Source organism: Camellia sinensis, chromosome 14, assembly GCF_055761805.1.
Source record: "Camellia sinensis isolate YWXY chromosome 14, ASM5576180v1, whole genome shotgun sequence".
NCBI lineage: Eukaryota > Viridiplantae > Streptophyta > Magnoliopsida > Ericales > Theaceae > Camellia > Camellia sinensis.
In genome coordinates this window covers 113,244,868-113,267,589 of record NC_138974.1, presented here as the reverse complement: position 1 = coordinate 113,267,589, position 22,722 = coordinate 113,244,868, and the positions used below count along the sequence as shown (strand labels likewise).

The window sequence follows — 22,722 nt, the reverse complement described above, 5'->3', positions numbered from 1 at the left end:
GGATCGTGAAATGGTTTTAACTTTGAGTGCGGCCTCATCGCGCAGTAGGGGGTACTATTAGTTCTACGCGTCTTCTATCGATTGTCGTACCCTCATCTTGTATTCGTAGCCTTTATTCAATGTCACCCTTTCCCAAAACTTAGTCTTGTACATCTAGTTTTGTTTTATATACCACTATTTGTAAATTTGACCTCCTTGACCCTTGAATATTTTGTTTAGCTCAAGGCTTCTTGTAAATAATTTCATTTTCTTTGCTCAGTGATGAATCTTGGATATTCAGTTTGAAACACGGATGGCCAACGCAGTTTCAAGTTAATAGCTAGTTTAGTCACTACATCTATAACCTTGATCACATTGAAGTTTGAAACCATAACATCATACCATTCATCCATATTTCAGACAATCCTGATGTTATCACCATAACTGCTTTGTATTCTTCATCTCCACTTCAATCCAATTTTAAAGATCATATTATGTACATGAAGTTGTGCTGTGTGAACACCCTAGGATAATCAAACTCTAACTTAAGATTAGTTGCTTACCTATAAGGAATTGCCTCTGTAGTTATAATTTGACTTACACCTCACCCCATTCATAGAAAAACAAATGGTGGACCATACTTCGAGACAAGTAATAGCATAAGCTTGCAAGCAACAATAGAAATGTGGTACCAGGAAATTGAAATCTTAAGAATGGACTAGCAAGCGTGGCTAAAACCCCGAACCCTATCAAGAATCAAATTTTGGAAGAGCCTGATCATCTTTGTGGAAATAATCGGCACAACATTGACCTCAGAATGAGGGTAGGTGGAATCCAAGAGGACTTGGAGTTTGTGGAAAGGAGACCCAACTTCATAAGGGACCAGAAAGGAGCAACCGGCAGAATCTTCGCCTTGCAAGAGGAAGAAGCAGACCCGTCTGTAATTTAGTACTACACAATTCTTGGGTGCATGTTTTATTTGATACTGGTGCATCACATTCTTTCATATGCTCTGCTTGTGCTAAGTCATTAGAACTTGAATGTGAACCTTTAGAAATTGGCTTAAGTGTAATGTCACCTATGGGAGGATGCACTCGGGTAGGATTGATCTGTAAAGATTGTAAAATAGGAATGCTGAACCTACGCTTAACTTGCGACCTTCGTGTCATGGAAATGTCGGACTTCGATATCATCTTGGGCATGGACTGGATGTCCGCCCACCAAGCAGTGATCGACTGTCGCCAGAAGAAAGCGGTAGCTCACACGCAAGATGGAACACGTTTCCAGTTTAAGGGGGATAGACAAGACCCCATGGTTTCAACAAAACATCGGACGCAGTGGCGTGATCAACTTGCGGGTAGATTAGCAAGTTTGATTCTAAATGAGGAAGACCAAGGGGAAATAGAACTCCCACGCATAGTATGTGATTATGCAGATGTATTTCCTATGGAGTTACCAGGATTGCCACCAACCCAGGAAGTAGACTTTGGCATCGAGCTACAACATGGAACTACCCCAATATCCATGGCTCTGTATCGCATGGCACCAGCAGAACTACGAGAATTGAAGACATAACTACAGGAATTGCTCAAGAAAGGATTCGTTAGGCCAAGTACTTTGCCATGAGGAGCACCCGTGTTGTTTGCTAAGAAGAAAGATGGATTGTTGAGGCTATGCATCGATTATCGTCAACTCAATCGAGTCACAATTAAAAATCGATACCCATTCCCGAGGATTGGTGATCTTTTGACCAACTTAGAGGCTCAAGGTGCTATTCAAAGATCGATCTCAGGTCAGGTTACCATCAACTACGAGTCAAGGAGGAGGATATACCGAAGACTGCCTTTCGTACTAGATATGGCCACTATGAATTTGTAGTAATACCCTTCGGACTAACCAATGCACCGGCAGTATTCATGAGCCTAATGAATAAGATTTTTAGACCATACCTTGACCAGTTTGTAGTAGTGTTCATTGATGACATCTTGGTATATTCAAGGTCTGAAGAAGAGCATGAGCAACATTTAAGGACTATCCTCCAAGTTCTTAGGGATAATCGACTATATGCCAAGGCAAGTAAATGTGAATCCTGGCTAAATGAAGTAAAATTCTTAGGACACGTAGTATCAAGGAATGGGATTGCGGTAGATCCAACCAAGGTGGAGGCAGTATTAGATTGGAGACAACTAAAAACCGTGTCAGAAATCCGCAGCTTCTTAGGATTGGTCGGTTATTACCGGAGGTTCATCCAAGATTTCTCCAAACTAGCTAAACCAATGACTCGTTTGACGCAAAAAGGAGTAAAGTATGAGTGGGATGAAAAATCCTTCCAAGAACTAAAGAAGAGGTTAACTAGTGCACCAATTTTGACCATCCCAGAACGAGAGGAGGGGTACACTGTGTATTGCGATGCGTCTAAAGAAGGATTAGGTTGTGTGCTCATGCAAAATGGAAAGGTGGTCGCGTATGGATCCAGGCAGTTAAAAACCTCACGAGCACAACTACCCCACACACAACTTGGAGCTAGCAGCCGTAGTTTTTGCCCTAAAGCAATGGCGACATTACCCGTATGGGGAACAATTTGAGATTTTCACCGATCACAAGAGTCTGAAGTATCTATTCACACAGAAGGACCTTAACTTGAGACAGAGACGATGAATGGAGTATCTTGAGGATTTCCAGTTCACTCTCTCATATCACCCCGGTAAGGCCAATGTAGTAGAAGATGCTCTAAGTTGTAAGAGCAGAGGGATGTTGGCTAAGATCTCCGTCAAGGAATGGGATATGGTTAAGACACTCAATGAGTTTGGGATCCAAGTGGAATCCCAAATTACAAAAGCATGTCTTGATACGAAGAAGGTGATGCCTAAGTTGATGAATGAGGTCGTGGAGGCCCAGAAGCATGATCAAGAGGTAGCCTACATCAAGGGACGTCTGGAGTCAGGAGAACCCATGCCCGGTTGGATAATTCACCCCGATGGGAGTTTAAGATACCAAGGTAGATTGTTTGTACCAAGCGACGAGTTACTTAGAGAAAAGGTACTAGAGGAATGCCATCATTCTGCATTTGCGGTACATCCAGGAGGGACTAAAATGCACCAAGATTTGAAGAGGCAATATTAGTGGAATGGATGAAGATGGAAGTGGCTAAATTTGTAGCATGATGTCTGACATGCCAACAAATAAAGGCGGAACATCAGAAACCAGAAGGAATGTTGCAACCTCTACCAATAGCTGAATGGAAGTCGGCATACATGATGATGGATTTTGTGACAGGGTTGCCTAAGTCACCTAGAGGGCGCGATGCTATATGGGTAATAGTGGACCGCCTCACCAAGTCAGCACATTTCTTACCCATCCAACAGAATGCTTTTATTATTTAAAGGGGATAGACTAATGATGCAACAAATCAACCAACACAATGGGAAGTGTAGATCGCCACAGCAGCAGCGTCATTACCCTTGTAGTCAACAATTCAAGAAGGTCGGAGATTAGCTTATCTCCTTAGTCATTAATCAGGGAGGAATTCAATTCAAGACGTTATTATTAGAAAGACCAACGGCGACTCTAGACAGAACGAAGAATAACATAAAAAGAGAAGATGATCTGAATGATTTAAAAACACGTTGCCAGCACTAGGACGTAATTTCCCACAACAATTTCGAGGACGAAATTTATTTAAGGGGGATAGGTTGTGAGGCCCCTGACTTTTTTTGTAAACCTTATTAGGTTCCTAAATTTTGAATTATTATAATAAAGCCCTTAGTTCGTCGATTAATCGCAAATTAAGCCCTAGGACTGAAAACGCATCAAGGGCGAATCCATACAAACCCTAATCGATCCTGGAAGCTTAGAAATCACTTCTAACACTCTAATATTAATTACTTAACTCTCAAATTTTAGATTAATCGCTCTAAACCTTAACTTTCAATTTTTACAGTCATCGTTCGGTTATTCACCTTTAAATTCAAAGCAAGATAATACAAACTGAATTATTTTACACTTGAAATAGATACTTTAATTGAACCCAAGCCCGCACATTTTTATTAAATCACAAATTGACCCCAAACAAGTACTATTATATATTTATATATATACACTTTTACCCAAAAATCTTTTTTAATAATATATTTTACAATTTCCAAGATTTGTACAAAAAATATATATATATAACATGTCCATCAATTCACCATCGCATGGCTAGCCATCATACCCCCCCTAGATTATAATCATTGTACGCTCAAATCTCTTGAAATCTTGGAGCAATAATGACTTTGGTACCTATAAAGATTTGCTATATATATGTGTGTACTTCTAACTAGAAGATATTTACATTAGTCCTAGACCTAACTAGATCATAATTAAATACATCATTAAGGTTCTAATCCTCCTTATTTCATTACATTTAATGTGAAGCCCCGGAAAAATGTATTTTCTTTAAAAAAAAATAATAATAAAAAAAAATCCTTACATTTGCATTATTTCCTTAAAGCCCCTCAGTTCTTAAACTATTTCGAATCTTGCCAGATAGCATTTTTAATTTTTATCGGAACAGGAATTACACTAGCCGGATTAGGTTCCCTAACCTAATTTAATTTAATTCTACATAAGTAAGGTTCCAATACATGAGTTAATTCCAAGCCCTCACTTCTTTATTTAAATTCTAAATTTACCCCAAACGAGTACTTGTACCTTGTACCTTGGTATACCATCAATCTTGCAATATATATATATATATATATATGCATACACCTTGAGGGATGTGCCCTTGTACCTAAAATTAATTAAAAAAATAACCCCATCATCCTAGGGAGAAGAGAGGAGCCAATTTTCAATATATATCATCATGATATTCTAGGAAACCCAAACCTAGTACCCTAGACCTAGGTTGTTAATTCCAAAACTAGTTCCTTTCTAACTAGTGTTGCCTAAATCATTGACCAAGCCTCCCAAATCCCTTCCATTTCCTTAGAATCAAAACAAATCCTAACCTTTCCATCCATTTCCAACTAATGGGCTTTTAGGACATTTTACATCAAAAATTGCCTATATATACCACACCCTCCCTAGCTTGCAAACATACACACAACACACTCACTCACACACACATTTTGGTTAGAAAGAGGGGGGAGAGCAAGGAAGAGAAGTCTAGAGAAGAAGAGGGAGGAAGAAAAGAGTTTCTTGTGCAAAGTTGGAAGGTAAGCCACAAACACAACCTTCTCTTCATTTCCTTTTCTAATGCATGTTTTTGAAGATCCTAAATAATGTTTTCCCGATCTATTATTATCAAGGTTTTATGTTAAAAATACTAAGATTTGAGTATGGAGTCCATCTCTCTTGTATTTTCCCCATTTTGGCACAAACCATCTTCTTTTTGTACGAATCTTTCAACTTTTCAAGGGCACTCTTTCAAACAAATTTTCTGAGTTAAACATGTGATAGTTAGCATATTTTCCTCACAAAAGAAAAGAAACTTTCCTATGGTGGAACCCCCATTTTATAAATTTTCTTGTTTCGGGCATTCTACCTTAAAACCTGTTTTTGCAGTCAACTTTCAAAAATTCCAGAAAAATGTAAAAAAATATTTTGAACCTCTATTTGATGTAAAAAACTTCCTTAAGGAGTTAGCTTTCAACTACAATTGGTTTCATCGAAAAACATTGAGTGGTTTGCAAGAAACTCAAGTTTTCGTAACAGTCAACAGATTCTGGACAGATTCTGGAACAGTGCTGGACTATTTTGTAAATAACTTAAAATCGGAAAAAGCAATCCCATTTCCGAAAAATGTTTTAGGAACTAGATCAAATTCTCTACGAACCATAGGAAAACCGAGTCTGGTGGATGAACCTAAGTAGTTCTTCCATATTAACCTTCATGTGATGTTAAGTCTGGAAATTTGTTATGTTTGGATGTTTATACCCTTGTATTCATGAAAATGTTTAATGGCCTATTATCATATCTTGGCATAATGTTGTATGGGTATGTTATGTTATTTATCTTCTTGAGGAGGCATGCTTATGTAAATTTTATTTTATTGTTTAGTTGGACTAACATTGACTGAAAACACTTAATTCAACGGGAAACCTAATTGGGTGGGTATTGGGTTTTCAAACACTTGAGTAAGGAAAAGATGAGAAAATGTGATATATGATTTGTTGGGATGCGTTCCCTATTCGGGGTTAAAATTGCGCAAGTGGTTTTCGGGCCCCTTGAACGGAGCGGTTGTATTCGGACCCTAGGTGGTTTGGTGTAAGGGGATTCGGGCAAGGCCCTATTTTTACCGTCTCTTTTGAGGCCCTGCGGTTGGCGCTACGCGGTATATAACCGTTGGTAGGCATCCGAAGTTAGTTCTGCAACAAAGCAACAAAAGAAGGGGGCATACCAAATAATCTGCGTCCGATTCTTGTGGTCGGGAGGACAGAATCTCTTTGGGGGATTTCTAGTTACTAACATCTGACTCAACTCTTAATGTATTTAGTTGTTTATTGGAGTATCATGCTTTACTACTTGGTGCTATAAATGTGATTGTGTATTGGACTGGGAAAAAGGGGTGGGGGTGTGTGTGTGTTTACTGGGCATTCAAAGCTCACGGCGTATCATGCCAGGTGACGAAGCGGAACTCATAGCGGAAGACGACGAGCCGGAAACCTTTGAAGACTTTTGGCTATCTTAGGAATAGTAGAAATTTCCTTTCTGTTATTTTGTAAGACTCATATGAAGTTTAAAACTTTCTTTTTGGGATGTAATGTAATGGAACCATCTTTTGAAGCAAGTATAATTGTGGCTGGTATGTATTTATATCCTATGTATGTACCTTATTGTTGCTTATGAGACCTTGTGCCAATGCCTTGTAAGATCTGTCAAAAAGGTAGTGCGCTGCCTAAGAAAGCTGGACTTAGAAAGAAGGCTATTTTGACTCCTCCAGCGATCTGGGATCTTACTTGGTTATTGACCATAGGGCTCACTAGTGACTTCCCTTGACTACAACCTATAGTGTAGAATCGGGGCGTCACACTTTGTTTCGATTCTTCTTGGAAGGACATTCAAGAGGAATATGCCCAAACCCTTGGCACTCATGGCACTTGACTCCCTGTCCTCTCACAATCTTCTTTTCAGTTTTTGGAGCAGCCTTGGGTTGATCAACTTTGGGTTTATCATTATCCTTATCTTTAGAGCTAGTGTCCTTTAAATTGGGATTCTTTTTCTTTAAATTTTTTTTGAATTGTTTGGTAAACATAGCCGTCATTTCAGACTCTAGATCAATTTCTACCTCAGGGTTCTTAACAGTCTCATAAGCGATAATAAAGATCACACTATCCTTTTCTTTTTTCTTTGAAATCAGATGGGCCTCATAACTCTGCAGGTTTCTAACCAATTGATCAAGCTTGAGGTTCTCAACATCCTGAACTTCCTCTATAGCTATCACTTTTGATTGCAAACCTATCAGGTAAAGACCTCAAAATTTTTCCAAGCATTTTTGATTCAAGGATTTTTTCAGCGAGTGTGAAAGAAGAATTCATGATGTCACTAAGTTTAGCATAAAAATCATCAAATGAATTTTCCTCTCGCATAAAAAGAGTTTCAAAAAAGGAGGTGAGATGTTTAAGTTTTGATATTTTAACAGAAGTAGTACCCTTGCCAATAGTTTCAACAATGTCCTAAGCCTCTTTTGCTACCTCACACATACAAATACGTCGAAACTTTTCTGGTGTGATGAAGCAAAAGAGAGAATTGAGCAATTTACTGTTCCAACTCGAATTTTGATAATCAAATGTATCTCATTTATCAGTTGGCTGGGGAATATCAACACCATCAATGGTAACCATAGGTTCACTCCACCCACAGATAACAGAGTGCCAAACTTTCTAATTAATAGATTTTAAAAACGCCCTCTTACGAGCTTTCCAAAAGGAATAGTTTGTTCCATCAAGTAAAGGAGGTCTATGCGTCAAGTTACCTTCGCGAATGAAATCCATTAACATGAATCACACAAAATCACCCTCCTATAGTTTTTGAAAAAAACAAGAACAAGCATCCCGCTCTGATACCAATTGAAACACCTACGTGATTCGTGATTCGAGATAGATTGAATTGCAACAATTCCCAAACAATCAAACTAACAATCTAAATCATCTAGTACGCACAAAAGTGATTTAGATTATTGTTTCACAATTATAAATCGACACAATCGATTTTTATGTGGAAAAAAACTACAATTGGAGCACCTCCAATTGCGATTAAAAAATCACAATGAAATGCCACTAACCAATCCACTATGAAGAAGGAAAATACAAAAGGTTACCAAACAATTTACCCAACACTCTATAAAATTGTCTGCCACAACTTGTGCCTCTTTCACCTTCGCCATCATTTTGGAATTGATTAGTGTGATATTGAATCCACAACACCCATGTCGAATCCACGATAATAAACTTTTTTGAACTCCTTCAAAGCCTTCACACTTGAACCTTCGGAATCCACCAAACAAACTCTTTATGAAGAGGATGATCAAACAACCCTTTTGAGGTAATCAACTTAACTCACGACATATACTCACAAAGGCATCAAAGGAAACAAGTAAAAAGCTCTAGAAGCAATCACAAACTCTCAAGATGTAGATCTAGATGCTGTAACCCTAGAATCTGTCTTTTACGCAGTTTTATAGCGAACAGGGTCACGGAGACTGCTCGAGCCATGAAATGGTCGCTCAACCGGTGTTCCTTATGCGCGTGGAACTAAAAATGCCATCACTCGAGCCACCACAGCGTTCACTCAACTGAACATTGACCCCTCTCAATATATTTGTTGACAGGTTGAACTTCTGGGAGTAGGGATTCTTCGTTCGAGTAACCACTCCGTTTCTCAAGCGGTCTATGAAGAAACAGCCACTTAACTTACAACTAAAAAAGTGTTTTCTCACGGAATTGACAATAGAAGGGACCTAACATAGCAATTAAAATTGATCTCCAAAGTTGCTTTTCCCATTTTCTAAAGTTCCAACCCATCCACCAGTGCATTAGCATGTCCACTGAACCAGGAGAGGGTAGAGACAACCTATTTTGACTGACTGTAAGACTTCGAGCGCTTACAAGCCTCTTGATGATGAAATGGTGCTTACTTCATCTTCAGAATGTTTAAGGGTGTTATGAGTTGATGTGTAAACCTATTTTGGCCAAAAATAAGCTTTTTGCAAAATGACCATTTTACCACTAGAGTTGTTTTTAGCCAAAAACCAACTTCTTGATCCAAAAAAGCCCGATTGTACTTTGAGTGATCGTATTTCCAAAATTAGTTACCCATTTTACCAAAAGCATCGATTAGAATGCAATTCAGGCTTACTTGTGCCGCAAGCAAGCTAAGGGCATAGAACCCTATACTTGTGCGTGCATGAATGACATGTGTACCAAGGCAAAATGTGCGTGCACATGTTAGATGTAAGTGAGCACGTTGTTTGTATGTGTCCATAAACATTGTGCATGCGCACTTAGTTTGTACGTGCACACATTGAAGTATCGTAGAGTTATTTTCGAAAACTCAATTTTGGTGGGAACAGTGGAACGGGAAGTCATGAAACCCTAGAGGGGTTTTAGAAGCTTCCCCCAGCTCTATTGATAAAGCTCCTTGCCCTCTCTTTGAAGGGGTTAAGGAATTGAAACATTTTTTAGAGCTTTTGGAAACCAAACACTCGCTTCTTCTCTCCTTTTGCCTTAGCTTTGAAAATACCTTAGCTCTTAAAATACCCTGCCCACAACAACTCTAGACCTTTGAAAACTGCTAAGGACTGAAGCACATCATCCCTCACTGGGATTCGAAGCTTGAGGGATGCTTGCAAGCAAAGAGCAATCCAAGAGACAGGAAGGAAACAAAGATTTTCTAGCTTGCAAGCCTCCCGCAAGCTTTGGTTCCAAGTTAGGGTTCAAGAGCTCCAATCTTTAGGTGTTTCTAGAGGCTTACAGTTGCTGTAAAGGTGAAGAAATTTCGTGGATAAGGCTAGGGGAGAGGAGAAGAAGGTGTTTTTACTCTCTAAAGTTCGCAAAATGGCTCCAAAATCTTCACCTCCTGAAAAGGAATGTGAGGGATCTCTTTGATAGGCAAGAGGAATGTCATGACCCGAACCTGCCCCAAGAGGTTTGGATCATAACCAGACAGTAATCATGAGATAAACTATGACCTCAAACATAATTCAAAACATACAAAGTATAATAGGGTCAGAAGCGGAAGCAAACTAATAAACTTTGTCCAATGAGTTATACATATATGGCATAACAAAAACACTTTTCTCGTTAATAACTTACATTCATAGATATATACAATAGATAATACATGTCTAAGATCATTCACAAGTTCATCATCGTACAGATCCAAAAGCTCATGTACAACCATTGTCAAACATGACCATCAAAATGAAACAAAATAACAAAAGAAAATAAAAGCCTCGCTTGTGAGGCACTCCTTGAAAGACTCCACAAAAGTTGCGTATACATCGGACTTCACTCAGGCTAGACATCCCACTGTTCACCTACATACACACACACACATATATACATATAACAGAGTGAGCTAACACCCAGTTAATAACATTAGAGTAAAAGTATTTCCATATCATATACAATTCATAACGGAACGACCTTGGGTCTAATAGATAGCGGAACAACCTCGGGTCTACAGTATAATAGATATGTCGAACATAATTGATCATAGCTTTATAGAGCGACCTTGGGTCCAATCATTTATAGTTGTATAATGACCATTTGGTCATAACAGATATTCAGATTTATTAGATATTCGAAACAACCTCAGGTTCAACTTATTAGATATACAAAATGAGCTTGGGTCCATTTCAATTATTCAGAATGACCTTAGGTCCATCATATACTTTCAATCTTATCAATCACATTTACAGGGATTATATTTATCAGACAAATAGAAAACTCATTCATACTTTCAAAATCACAAGTTTAGAAAAGCTCACTATGTTGAAACAATCAGAAAACAGAATATGTAAAATATCTTTACTAAGATATTACTCACAATGATTTGGTTGCTGACACGTCCTTTTGAATGAACCTACACAATTCATAACAGGTACACATGGGATCACATTGTTTAACCGGATCGTTCTTTAACTTATTCAATTCTTTCAAGTCTCATTCTAACACATAGATTCGATTATGAGGCTCAAAATCATGCTTAAGAATGTTTAGATGAACGAGAATGTCATTATGGACAAAACATGACTTTTCAAAATATGCTGAAATAGGACACTTTGCTCGAGCGCAGCACTGGTCGCTCGAGTGAACCACATGGTTTGCAAAAGTACTGGATGGTCCAAATCTAGGCTTGGCAGTCGCTTGAGCCAACCTACAAATACACTAAGCTCGCTCGAGCGATAACTTGGTAGCTCGAGCTAATTGCAAAACTCAACAAACCTATTGATGCATGATATGTGCACTCGAGCGAAAACTTGGTTGCTCATGCTATGTGGAATGTTTCTACAAAAATGCTGGATGTATGGAATGTGCACTTGAGTGATATATTGTTTGCTCAAGTAGTGCGGTCGAATTATGGAATTTCCAGAATAGAATTTAAACTTCAAAACTCAAGTTCAAAGTGTAAAAACTAACATGCTTGTATCAAACCTTTGAAGATACATGGAAACACATATGTTTGCACTCAACTTGAAATCATGAGGTCAAAAGTATCGAGAATTACCAAACTTGAAATCAAAATCTCCATGTATGTATCAATTGACTTCAAATTCTTTTCCATGACTTCAAAAACATAAAATTCAACTTTAAAACATGTGAATTATGGATGCATATATAACATAACCTTCAATTCAAGTTTAGATAGCTAAAACATGTAAAAAAATGGTAAAACTCATTAAAATCATGCATGCATGTATGAATTGATTTCAATTCTAACAATCCTAGCCCAATTATTACATTTAATCACATAAACTTCTTGAATTCACATCTTGATGACTTATACTCATAAATTAAGGTTCAAAAGCTTACCTCGGTCTTCAATTACCCTTGTATTAGCCAATTCTTGAGTTCTTCTACCTAATTCTCCATCCTTCAAGCCAAAACACCAAGATTAAACCTTCTCCCTCTCTGCATTGAAGTCTCTCTTCCTCTAAAGCTCTCTCTTTAGATTTTCTTGAGCTCAAATTATGATTAAGGGGTTCAAACTCTTTATTATATCATATATATACATGAGGATTATATTAGGGTGTTAATCAAGGTTTAAGATTAACTAATCGCACTTAATTCTGATTAGTTTAACCTAATTAATTTATTCTGAATCAAAATTTGATCAAATTTCCCATTAGGCTCTATAAATTATGCCATTCTCAATAAACTAATCAATTTCAGTTTTTGACGCCATTAATGCCTACAATTTCAGATTGTGATAGAAATTACAACAAATATTCCTACGGCTAACAGATATACATCCAAGAATCATATTAAACACATAATTAGCATTCAATTACAACTTGGCTTTCTCGCTAAACCTTGATTGGCTCTTTATCGAAATCACACGAATGAACACATGATCACCAGCTTCATACTCAAGAGCCCTTGTATTTTGATCCGCATGGCTCTTTTGTTAGCTTTGTGCAGTTTTGATCTTTTCAGTGGTCGTTTGCACAATTTCGGGACCAAGCAAAACTCTGCTCCTAACTTTTGTCTAATAGATCGGAGATCTACATTTTCTACCATACAAGGCTTCATACGGTGCCATACCAATACTAGAGTGGCAACTGCTGTTATAAGAAAACTCTGCTAACGTTAAGTAAGTTTCCTAACTTCCCAGAAAATCTAAAGCAATTTGGAGCATATTTTCCAAAGTTTGAATAGTCCTTTCTGATTGCCCATCAGTTTGCGGATGGAAAGCAGTACTAAACCTCAATTCTATTCCCATCGCTCTTTGAAGACTTTTTCAAAATCTAGATACAAATTTAGGAACCCTATCCGAAGCAATGGATACTGGAACCCCATGCAAACAGACTATCCCATCGATATAGATAGTCGCAAGTCTGTAAGCATCATAAACAGTTCTCACAAGTAGAAAGTGTGTAGATTTAATTAACATATCCACAATAACCCAGATAGAGTTCATAACTCTAGGTGTCTGAGGTAGACCAACGATAAAGTCCATGGTTATGTCTTCACATTTCCATTCCAGAATAAGGAGATGCTGAAGTAATCCCGCCGGTCACTGATGTTTGGCTTTGACTTGCTAACATTGGAGGCATTTAGATACATATTCTATAGTTTCCTTTTTTATGCAAGGCAACAAGTAACTTTGCTTCAAATCTCGATACATTTTATTGTTGCTTGGATGCATTACAAACTTGGACTTATGAGCCTCTGGCAAAATTCTCTTTTTCAAATCACGAATGTTTAGAATGTATAATCTCCATTGAAACCTCAACACTTCATTCTCAATATTGAACCCCAATTTTGGATTCGATTCAAACTCATAAAATACTTTCTTGAGGAATTCATTCTCCATTTGCTTTTGCTTTATCTCTTCGATAATTATCAGTTGAGTTGACATTGCAGCCAACATTCTGCTTTGTTCATGAATCACCACTTCAGTCTTAGATCTTTCTAAGTCCTCAATATCTCGTTTTGTTCAGTAATCAAACATGCCAAATTCCCTGTTGAGTTTCTACTCAAGGCATCGGCTACAGTGTTAGCTTTACTTGGATGATACTGAATTTGGAGGACATAGTCTTTAATCAGTTCCAGCCATCTTCTTTGTCGCATATTGAACTCCTTTTGAGTGAAAAAGTACTTCAAACTCTCATGGTCGGTGTAGACTTCACACTTTGCTCCATACAAGTAGTGGCGCCAATTCTAAGTCATGAGTCAGTTTATTCTTTTCATGAGGTTTTAATTGTCGAGACGCATAGGCTATCACTCTACCATTATACATCAAAATACAACTCAAACCCTTATATGAAGCATCACTGAAAATGGCAAAGCATTCCATACCTGAGGGTAGAGTCATAACCGGTGCTATGGCTAGCCTTGTTTTCAATTCTTGAAATACGGATTCCCTCTCATTTGTCCATTCAAATGGCTCCCCTTTTTGAGTAAGTCGAGTAAGCAGTACAACTATCTTTGAGAATTCTTTTACAAATCTTTTGTAATACCCAGCTAATCCCATGAAGCTTCAGACTTCTGTCACATTTGTCAGTGTAGGCCAATTCACAATTGCTTCAATCTTTATGGGTCTATTGAAAATTCTATCCACGTTGATCACATGCCCTAGAAACACAACCTTATCCAACCAAAGTTCACATTTCTTTAATTTGGAAAATAATTTCCTCTCTCTAACTATTTGCAAAATAGTTCTCAAATGTTGTCCATGTCCTTCTGTACTTTTCATGTAAATCAATATGTCATCAACGAATACCACAACAAACTCATCAAGATAGGATTTAAAGAATCGGTTCATAAGGTCTGTAAAAGTTGTGGGTACATTAGTCACTCCAAATGGCATAACTAGAAATTCGTAGTGACCATACCTTGTTCGAAATGCGGTTTTCTCAACATCTTCAACTTTCACTTTCAATTGATGATACCCGGATCTCAAATCAATCTTCATAAACACTTGTGAGCCCTGCAACTGGTCAAACAAGTCATCAATACGGGGTAAAGGGTATTTGGTCTTGACTATTACCTTATGTAGTTCCTGGCAATCAATGCACAAGCGTAAGGTTCCATCTTTTTTCTTTACAAATAGAACTTACGCATCCCATGGCGAAATGCTATGTCGGATAAATTCGTTGTCAAGCAAATCTTGCAATTGATTCTTTAGTTCTTTCATCTCGATTGTTGACATTCGATACGGGTTTTCGAAATAGGTTGACTACTAGGCATAACCTCAATGGTATATTCAATTTCTCTATCAACTAATTCCCTTGGCAATTCTTTCGGAAACACATTTGGAAATTCACTAACTATCAAGATAGCATCTAACATGGTATCTAAAGATTGGATAGTCAGGACACTACGTAGATAGACCTGACACCCTTTCTTAAGTAGTTTACATGCTTTCATTGCCAAAATTAAGTAAGGTGGAGTTATTATGCTATTACCCTCAAACATAAACTCATCATGTCCCGATGGTCTAAACAAAACTCGTTTTGTTACATAATCAATAGTGGCACAATATTTAGACAACCAGTCCATTCCCAGAATCACATCAACAAGTCTACAACAAAATAGCATTCCTAATAAGGATTTCACAAGCACGATATATAGATGAACATAGACCAGATTCCCTAGATGGAGCAGATACAAATAACACATAAGGTAATGTTTCCATGGGTCTATTCCATCTATATGCAAGAGTAGTAGATACGAAAGAATGTATCGAACCGAAATCAATTAGCTCATAAGCATCTTGGTTGCAAATAGAGATAGTACTTGAGACAACGGCCTTGGTGCTGCATGTATCACTTGGGACATGTGAAAAAACTCTTCATTCTCTGAGTATATTTCTTGTAGCAGTAGGTCTGGCATCATTTATTAGCATTAGAAAGGACCCAATCAAACTAGTAGCTAGCCTTCCACTTCTTTGTTCATTTTGGGGACAATCTCTGACCATGTGTCCTATCTTACCATATTTGAAACACGCTCCAAAAGTATGGTAACAAATTCCCCGTTGTTTCTTGCCATACTCATTATAAGTTGGTACAGAATCTCTTGTCGAATTAGAGGCAGTAGATGCTCCCAGATTTTGCTTCTTCGAAGAAGGTGATCCTTTATTCAAATAAGAACCATGTCTCTTTCCTCACCATTCAAATGGCCGGTTATGTGATGCCAAATTTGCTTCAGACATTAAATCCTTATCAAGGATGTCCACATACTTTGGTAATTTCAAAACATTTACTTTCTCGAAGATTGCATTGCAAAGCCCCCCCTCAAACTTCCTCACCTTTTTGTAATCAGTATCGACCATGTGTGGTGTAAAACTTGCTAACTCAGTGAACCGCTCATATTCAGCTACTGTTTGGTTCCCTTGCTTCAATCTTTCAAATTCAGATACTTTTTGGTCTCTAATGCATTGAGAGAAGTATTTCTCATAAAAGTAGCCACGTTTTCATCTCTCACAAGCATCCACCATCTGTGGGCCTCACCTTCAAGTGTAAATGCTGCCTACTAAAATTTTTGTGCATCAGTGCACGGAAATACTTCAAGTAACTTCTCTACACCAAGGACTCACTCATCAGCTTTTAAAGGATCTACTCCACCCCAGAATAATGGTGGCTTCATCTTCTTAAATTCTTCAGTCAAAGCACTTGTATAGTCGTCCGCCTGATGCTCTTGTACTGGAGGTGGCACAAGCATTGGCGAAGGTGGGAGTGGTTATTGTTGTTGTTGCCTTAATGCTTTAGACATATCTTGGATCATTCTCTCAATTCTATCTAGACGGGCAGTAGAAGTCTCTTCTATTCCATCAGCCCTTGTTCTTACCATTATCTATAGGAACTTGTATCATAATAAACACAGGAATTGCACATATATACATAGGCACAATAGTTCATATCTCACATATTCACATATTCACATATTCTTAATGCACACAAGCATATACTTATCAGATAGATGCATTTTAAGTCTTTATATTGCTCTTTTAGACAAGTGTGTGAGTTATTAACTTGTGTTTTGATACCACTTTCTCACGACCTGAACCCATCCCCATAGGTTTGGATAATAACCGGCCAATAATCATGAAATTAGCTACAGCCTCAGACAGAATTCAAAACATACATAGATATATGAGGCTAGAAGCAGAAGCAGACAAATAAATTTTGTCTAATGAGTTGTGCATATATGGCATAACAAAAACACTTTTCAAGTTCATAACTCACATTTATACATATATATAATAGATAGTACACATCCATGATCATTCACAAGTTCATCATCATACAGATCCAAAAGCTTATGTCTAACCATGGTCAAACATTACCATTAAAAAGAAACAAAGGAACAAAAGAAAACAAAAGCCTCACTCATGAGGCGTTCCTTGACAGACTCCACAGAAGTTGGGTAAACACTGAACTTCACTAAAGATTCGCATCTTGCTGTTCACCTACATACATATATATAATAGAGTGAGTTAACGCCCAGTAAATACCATCAGAGTAAAGGGCTTATATGAATGAGTTCTAGTAGATAACAAAAGTATTTTATATAATATGCAATTCGTAATGGAACGACCTTAGGTCCAATAAATAGCGGAATGACCTCGAGTCAAATATATAACAGATATGCCGAACAAAACTAATCATAGCTTTATGAAACTACCTTGGGTCTAATCATTTATAAATGTATAATGACCATTTGGTCAGCTCACATAAGAGATATTCAAATTTATCAGCTATTCGGAACGACCTTGGGTCCAACTTATCTGATATACAAAATGACCTTGGGTCAATTTCAATTATTCATAACGACCTTAGGTCCATCATGTCACGACCCAAACCTGCCGCTAAAAGTTTGGTTCATGACCGGCCTGTACATAGGCCTCAACCATAATTTTCAAAAAATATTTAACCACATACGAGGCCTTAAGCGGAAGCAATATTAAAATAGAGATAACGTCCATTGAGCTTGTGCATACATGATGGTTAAAATAGATTTAAGCATTTAAATACACTCCCATAGTTACATATACAATTACAGAATTTATGCAGATCTCACATACACTTACATAAGACTTAATAATTTATATAACTCCCAATACAAATTAAGGCCTCAACACGGAGGCGTTCCCTAGGTATCTTGGCAGACAAGTGGATCTCATACAATTCTAGTGTCGGTCCCCGATGGCTCACCTACATAAATATACATAATAACAGAGTAAGCAAGTCTCAGTGAATAATAGCAATGTAAAGAGGCTAATTCATTGAGCATAGTCTTAAAGAGTGTAAATAAGCATATCAAATCATACACAGACCTTATTCATAATTATATCTCAAAACGGCCTCCGGCCCACACGTGATACAGAACGGCCTCGGGCCCATATAGGATACAAAACGGCCTTAGGCCCACAAATAATACAGAACAGCCTTAGGCCCACATAACGATAGCTGTCCACACATTGTAGGGTAAGTAGAACATCGACATGTACACTACATCCCTTGGCCTCTGGCCATGAATCATAAACAATTCACATCATAATGGCCTTGGGCCCACTTTTATACAGAACGACCTTAGGTCTATATCAATGCCATCGTTCAATCATGTCCTTTAATTCAATCAAAGTACAATGTCAATGGTATATGCCATTCACAACACAATACATAAGTCATAATCACAGGAAGTACGTAAAACATATCGTTACACTACTATTACTCACAGTGATAAGTTTCTGACAGCAGTGGGACGATGTCCTCGTCTTGACCTACAAACACAATACACATAGCATCATAAGAATATACCCGATTCCTTACTTTACTCTTTAATCAATTAGTCATATTGGTTCTAAACTCACTAGTCTTCAATAAGTCATAATCCATGTCTTAGAAGATAGGAGGAATTGATAGGAAAATGGTTCAGACGAAGAAATGGTACAAAACTAGTAGATAGAAAGTGGGCAACTCTCACTAATTTGGGCATATCTATTTTTGTACTTAGAATTTTGGAGTGAGACCACTACCATTGGAAACTAGACTTCCAGGGCTTGATTTCAGGCTGAAGAATCACTCAAAATGGAGTCCGGATGGAAAAGATATGCTTATCCAAAGTTGGCTGAATAGAGTTGTCCCCGCATGTGCGGGACTACGTGCCTTTTTAGCAGAATCAAATTTGGTTTTGGGCATGGACTACCGCACATGTGGGAAGATTCGCCGCACGTGCGGCCCTAGATAGTTTGCAGTACGAAAATGGCTATATAATTTGGAACCTCTCATTTTTAAAATCAAACCACAATTTCATGTAAATCAAAGCCTAAAACCCTTTAATACATGATACATTTCACATTATTAGCTTCCATCAATGATCATAACCTCAAAATACTACTCGAATTCCCAAGCACAAGAACAAGATTAAGATTTAAAACACAAGAGCATAAAGTAGCCATGGTTTGGGGTTCAAAGCTCACTTATATGATGGAATCCTCTTTATCCTCTTTAAGAACAATAAAATTCTTACAAGAAACTAAATTGTAACATAATTCATGCCATATTCAAAGATTCAACATTTTCTTACTTGAAGAAACAAGACCCATATATACAATCATAGATAACCCAAGAAGCTCGCTCTTTAGTTTATGATCTTCAAGGATTGAGAGGGAGAATCTTACCTTAACCCTTTACCATCACTTATTCTTGTATAACCATGATGAATTCAAGCCAAATCCTTGATTTCTTCATCATTCTCAAGTTTTCTCTTCTTCTCTTGCTTCTCTCTTGCTCTCTCTCCATATTTTTCTTTCCTTAGATATTTTCTTGGCTCAAAGGTTGAGTTGAACAACTCATATAGCATATCTATATATATATAAAACCTTTCCACAAATAGGAAGGGCCAAACATGCCCTTACGAATCGCACACAATCAAATTCCAATTAAACTTCCCAGATGACTCTAAAAATTACGCTGATCATAAATATGTCCTTTGTTCTGGTTTCTGAAGCCTCTAAGGCCTTCAATTTGCAGTGCAAAGTTAACCACCAAAACATGCATTAACGAATCAGAAGAATTAGATTTCCAATTAATTTTCCCAAATAGCTCTAAAAATTCCCATTAACATATCCATGCACTCAATTCCGATTTATGAACCCATAAAGGTCGGCAATTCAACTTTAAAGTCATAACTCAACAGATAATGCTTTAATTCAAACAGATATCATTAAATTAAAATGCATTAATCCACAAGGGCATAAAAGTAATTTTGGATACGAATTTTGGGGTCGTTACACATCATATGCTTTCAGTCTTATCAAACACATTTATAAAGATCATATTTATCAGACAGATAGAAACCTCATTCATACATTCAAAATCACAAGTTCAGAAAATCTTACCACGTTGAATCAAATTAGAAAATAGATTAGATAAAATATCTTTACTAGGATATTACTTACAGTGATTTGTTTGCTAACACATCCTTGCGAATGAACCTACATAATTCATAACACGTACACATTGGATCACATTGCTTAACTGGATCGTTCTTTAACTTATTCAATTCTTTTAAGTTTCATTCCAGCTCATAGATTCGTTTAGGACACTCAATTCATGCTTAAGAATGTTTAGAAAGGAATGAGAATGCCATTATGGATAAAACATGACTCTTCAAAATATGCTAAAATATGACACTTTGCTCGAGCACAACATTGGTCGCTCAAGTGGACCACATGGTCTACAAAAGAATTGGATGGTCCGATTCTAGGCTTGACGGTTGCTCGAGCCGACTACAAAACTATGCAAAACTATTGGATGCATGATATGTGCGCTCGAGCGATAACTTGGTCACTCAAGCTATGTGGAATGTTTCTGCAAAAATGGTAGATGTATGGAATGTGTGCTTTAGCGATATATTGTTCGCTTGAGCAGTGCGGATGAATTCTAGAATTTCCATAATAGAATTTAAACTTCAAAACTCATGTTCAAAGTGTAAAAACTTGCATAATTGTATCAAACCTTTGAAGATACTTGGAAACACATATGTGTGTACTCAATTTGAAATCATGAGCTCAAAAAGTACCGAGAATTACCAAATTTGAAATCAAAATCTCTATACATGTATCAATTGACTTCAAATTCTTTTCCAAGACTTCAAAAACATGAAATTCAACTTTAAAACTTGTGAATTATGGATGCATGTTGTGGCTTGCCTTTTTCGCGCCCCCTTTCGGAAGGTTTAAAAGAAAGGCCTCATAGTTCGAACTCCCGTGGTTCTAAATCTAATCTCACAAGTGCAATGTGAAACTGAAAAACACCAAAAAGTCCAAATCCGGCAAATCTTTTTGGAAAATTGATTTTGAATCAACAAGTGCCAAAATCGGATTGCTTTGCCAGAAACAGAGTGGCCACCTAAATATTTTGTTTTGGGGAAATTTAGGAAACCCTGACTCATGCCAAAGGCCACGTTTTCGTCATCACCAAAGTTGTCTCAGCTTGGGAACTTAGGTAAGAGAGAGGAAGGTCATGAATTGAGCACCCCCGCTTGCCCGATCAAAGATCGGCCTCTACTAAACATGATATGATTTTTTTATAAACATTATGTGTTCTTGTTGATTATTAAACTAGCTTTACTATGTGATGAGCACAAGCAAGTGTAGATTAGTTTGCTCAATTTGGAACAATTCAACTCATGTTTGTTTGCAAAAATTGTTTGAATTTGCCACTTCAAGTGGGCTTAAAGGTTGTGGATTTGGCACCAAACATAGTGGGCTTAAAACATGATTTGCCACTCAACAAAGTGGGCTTAAAAACTTGCATTCATTGAATCGTTCCAATTCAAACAACAAGTCTTCAACCATAGGCATTCCAGTAGTTTAGCATTTAAGCACATAGCCTCATGGCAAGCATGCTAATCATGGCAACATTCACATTCATGCAAGTATGCTAAAGCATAAAAACTCACCTAGTACTCTAAGCTAAGAAGATATGAGTTAGAAAATAATGCATGATTCCTAACTATGCTAAGATGTCTAATGCAACACATGTAATATGCAATTTAATAGGCTCGGCTACTAATATGGCATATGATTCGATTTGATAACATACAGTTTAAACACGTATTCAAATAAGATATTGAATGGCAATGCAGTTTGAATGATGCACCGAGCCTCAGTGCATGGAATACAATTGAATGGATACAAGCATAAGGTATACTGATTAAAACATGACCCTCATCTAACCATCAAAAGAGATTAAATAAAAGGGAGAGAAACGTGGGGTTAGAAAACATACACACACGCACGAACACTTATTACAACATTACGCCCTCGCGATGGAGGGTCTGAATGAATAAGCTAACCAACTAGCTATGCTAATTAATTATTAGAAAACTCAAAACTAATTAACTATTCTAATTAACTAATTATTACAAACCGAAATTGAAAAACTAGTTAAACTAACTAATTATTTACAACACTTAATTAGCTACAACTAATTAATTACAACGCGTACTTAAGCTATTGCTAATTAAACCAATTAGCTAATCCTAGGAAGCGAAGGATGCATGCATGCTCGATTCTTCACCCGAAAAGCCACTGCCTTACTGTTAAAAGCCTCTGTTTGCACATATGAACACCAACGAAGCTATCCACTTCTAGAACTCCTCTGCTCCACCTTACCAACGCACTGTGCAAATTTCATTGGTGGCCGACAGGGGGCCGATTGGCTACCAATGGTGGCCGGTCGGCCACTGCTGGTTTGAACTTCTTTGCTGCAACAGAGAGCAAAACAAAGCAAAACAGTGTATTTCAAAAGGGTTGTTTGCACGCTTTACCTCTTCTTTTCATGGGGAAATCAAAGGAAGGACAAGCTTGGGTTCACAAACCATCAATCAAGCAATTTCATTGTATGATAGCTTGTGAAACCAATCGTGCAGGTTCAATAAATGCACAACAAGACCAAAATGTCCATCACCCTATCATGCACGATCAAGGGCAATGGAGACCAAGGAAAGTGGCACATTTCATCACTTTTGAGTATGAAATGTCCCATTTTCGTTGTGTTCAAATTAACGTCAAATTTGAACACAT

The 22,722-nt window shown here is 37.5% G+C and overlaps 1 protein-coding gene across 1 annotated transcript; it reads left to right on the top strand.

The window, feature by feature from the left end:
- Positions 1-1,152: 1,152 nt before the first annotated feature.
- On the top strand, positions 1,153-1,554 carry LOC145807255 (uncharacterized). Its single transcript, XM_082905210.1, has one exon. The coding sequence runs from the start codon at positions 1,153-1,155 to the stop codon at positions 1,552-1,554; it is 402 nt and encodes a 133-aa protein (XP_082761336.1).
- Positions 1,555-22,722: the final 21,168 nt, after the last annotated feature.

Bases quoted from the DNA above. Each gene is read 5' to 3' on its own strand.
- LOC145807255 (XM_082905210.1), top strand. From the start codon at position 1,153: ATGTCGGACTTCGATATCATCTTGGGCATGGACTGGATGTCCGCCCAC.